The sequence below is a fragment of the Rutidosis leptorrhynchoides genome, chromosome 8 (genome assembly GCF_046630445.1).
Source record: "Rutidosis leptorrhynchoides isolate AG116_Rl617_1_P2 chromosome 8, CSIRO_AGI_Rlap_v1, whole genome shotgun sequence".
Classification (NCBI taxonomy): domain Eukaryota; kingdom Viridiplantae; phylum Streptophyta; class Magnoliopsida; order Asterales; family Asteraceae; genus Rutidosis; species Rutidosis leptorrhynchoides.
Genome location: NC_092340.1, coordinates 158,140,075 through 158,142,340, shown reverse-complemented (window position 1 = coordinate 158,142,340; position 2,266 = coordinate 158,140,075). Strand labels below are relative to the sequence as shown.

At 41.4% G+C, this 2,266-nt stretch overlaps 1 protein-coding gene across 1 annotated transcript; it reads right to left on the bottom strand.

Annotated features, from left to right (window-relative positions):
• Nucleotides 1-329: 329 nt before the first annotated feature.
• LOC139863907 (uncharacterized) lies at nt 330-1,631 on the bottom strand. Its single transcript, XM_071852510.1, has one exon. It carries the CDS (start codon nt 1,629-1,631, stop codon nt 330-332), a length of 1,302 nt encoding a protein of 433 aa, XP_071708611.1.
• Nucleotides 1,632-2,266: the final 635 nt, after the last annotated feature.

Genomic DNA, 2,266 nt, shown 5'->3' with positions numbered 1-2,266 from the left:
AAAATCCTTGTATCCAACCACTTAAGAACTTCTTACTTTACAACCTCCTGCATGTTCGGTTTTAACCTTCATTGAGTGTCACGGGAAGATTTAACCTTAGGATCTGTAACTATACGATGCATACACACTGATGGACTTATCCCCTTCAAATCAGCTATTGTCCATCCCACTACAGCCTTGTACTTATTAAGCACCTCCATTAAAGGTTATTCCTGCACACCTGTCAAATTTGAAGCAATAATAACTGGGAAAGTGCCATTAGTACCCAAGAATGCATACTTTAAATGGGATGGTAACGGTTTAAGCTCAAGGGTCGGTGGTGACTCTAACTAAGGTTTCGTGTTGGTATCTATGGACTTGGGTAATGGCTCAGATTTATGAGTCCAAGGTGGTAACCTAGAGTCCATTGTACTTGCTATGGCCAACTCAGCCACCTTAACTTCCTCACACTCAACGTCATCCTCATCACCTAAGCAAAAATTTTCCACCACATCATGTGTTATCAAATGGGAAGCATGTTTCTCCACTTGCTCATCAACTATGTCTACTTGGTAGCATCCATGGACACATGGGGCATGAAAAGAATTAAAGATATTAATCCTCATTTTCCTATTTCTAAATGATATGTCCATGACACCTATTCTACAGTTTATATGGGCATTTATGGTGGCCAAAAACGGGCGCCCCAAGATTATCGTGGGTTGGGCATCTCTATTCCTAGGTTCAATATCCATCACTACAAAGTCAACCGGGTAATAGAAATCCTCCACTTTTACTATCACATCTTCTAACATACCCCTAGGCGTTTTGATTGATTGGTCTGCTAGTTGAATAATTATGTCGGTTCTTTTCATTAAACCTAGTTCAAATCGGTCAACTAGACAAAAGGGTAAGATATTAATGCTCGCTCCTAGATCCAATAACGCCTTTTTCACATTCACGTTTCCTACAGTCACTGCTATCAATGGGGTCCCAGGGTCCTTAAACTTAGGTGGAAGTGTACTCAAAATAGCCGCACTCAGGTGCTCGGTTAGTTCCACCTTCTTGGGTAAAGTCGCCCTTTTCTTTCTCTTTTGAGTGCAAAGGTCTTTTAAAAACTTGGCATAGGACAGGACTTGCTTAATAGCAACGAGAAGGGGCAAATTAATCTTAACTTGTTTAAATGTTTCCCACATGTCCTCCTGTTGTGGTCCCTTCTTCCCATAAGGAAATTGGTTAGGGGACTCTAAGGCCTGGGGAAATGGAACGGTTTTTGGTTTCGTACCCGATTTCCTAATTTCGTTAATGATGGGTTCTTTATTTTCCATCCCCTTCCCAAGGTCATTATTTTCACTTACCTCATCCTCCTCAACAAGAATGATAGGAGACTTACTTGCATCGTGTTTAGCTACCTCTTTCTCACCAACCTTGTTGTCATACTTCTTTCCACTACGCAAGGTTCCTACCATGTTTACACTATGTCTTTTGCTCGATTCTTTATGATTTGGATTTAACACCGTATAACTCAGAATGGTACCCGGCTCCCAATTTCCCTTACTCTTCGCTACATTACCAATTTCGTTAGCCAATGCACCAATAGACTTGTTTTGCACCTCCACTATTTTTCGCATTTTGGAAATAAACGCGTCCATCTTGGCATCCGAACTCGATGGTTGAGTGGATGGAGCATTGTTTTGATTTTGGTTTTGGTTTTGGCTTTGATTTTGGTAATTGTTTTGGTAGTTTCTTTGATAGTTTCCTTAATTCTGAAAGTTCCCCTAGTTTTGAAAGTTGTTTTGAGGTCTTGGTTGAGTTCATTGGGTGTTAGCATTTAGAGCATTGTTGTTGCTCCAACTAAAATTTGGATGATTTCTCCAACCCGGATTATACGTGTTGGAGTACGGATCAAACCTCCTTCCCTGAACCACGTTAACTTGTTCTTCCATTATTTGTTGACTCACCGATGGAATCCCATTCCTACACCTGTATGCGAAATGAGAAGCATCTCCACAAATCTCACAACCCTCCTGAACCTGCGAAACATTACAAGCAAGACCCTGGTTTAGGTTGTTAAATATAAGCATTTTCAAATCATCTAGTTCTTGCACAGGGTTCCTTGATGAACCGCCTGATTCGGACACGTGATTCACTCGGGACGTACTAGGTTGTTTCCTATTAACCGAAGCTTGGGTTTTCGAACCCTTGCTTAATTGCTCAAAGAAGGTCCACTCGTCCTCACTAGTTCGTGTTAAGAATGCCCCACCACTAGCTGCCAAAAGGAATTGCC

Coding starts and splice junctions, on each gene's coding strand:
- LOC139863907 (XM_071852510.1), bottom strand. CDS start 1,631: ATGGACGCGTTTATTTCCAAAATGCGAAAAATAGTGGAGGTGCAAAAC.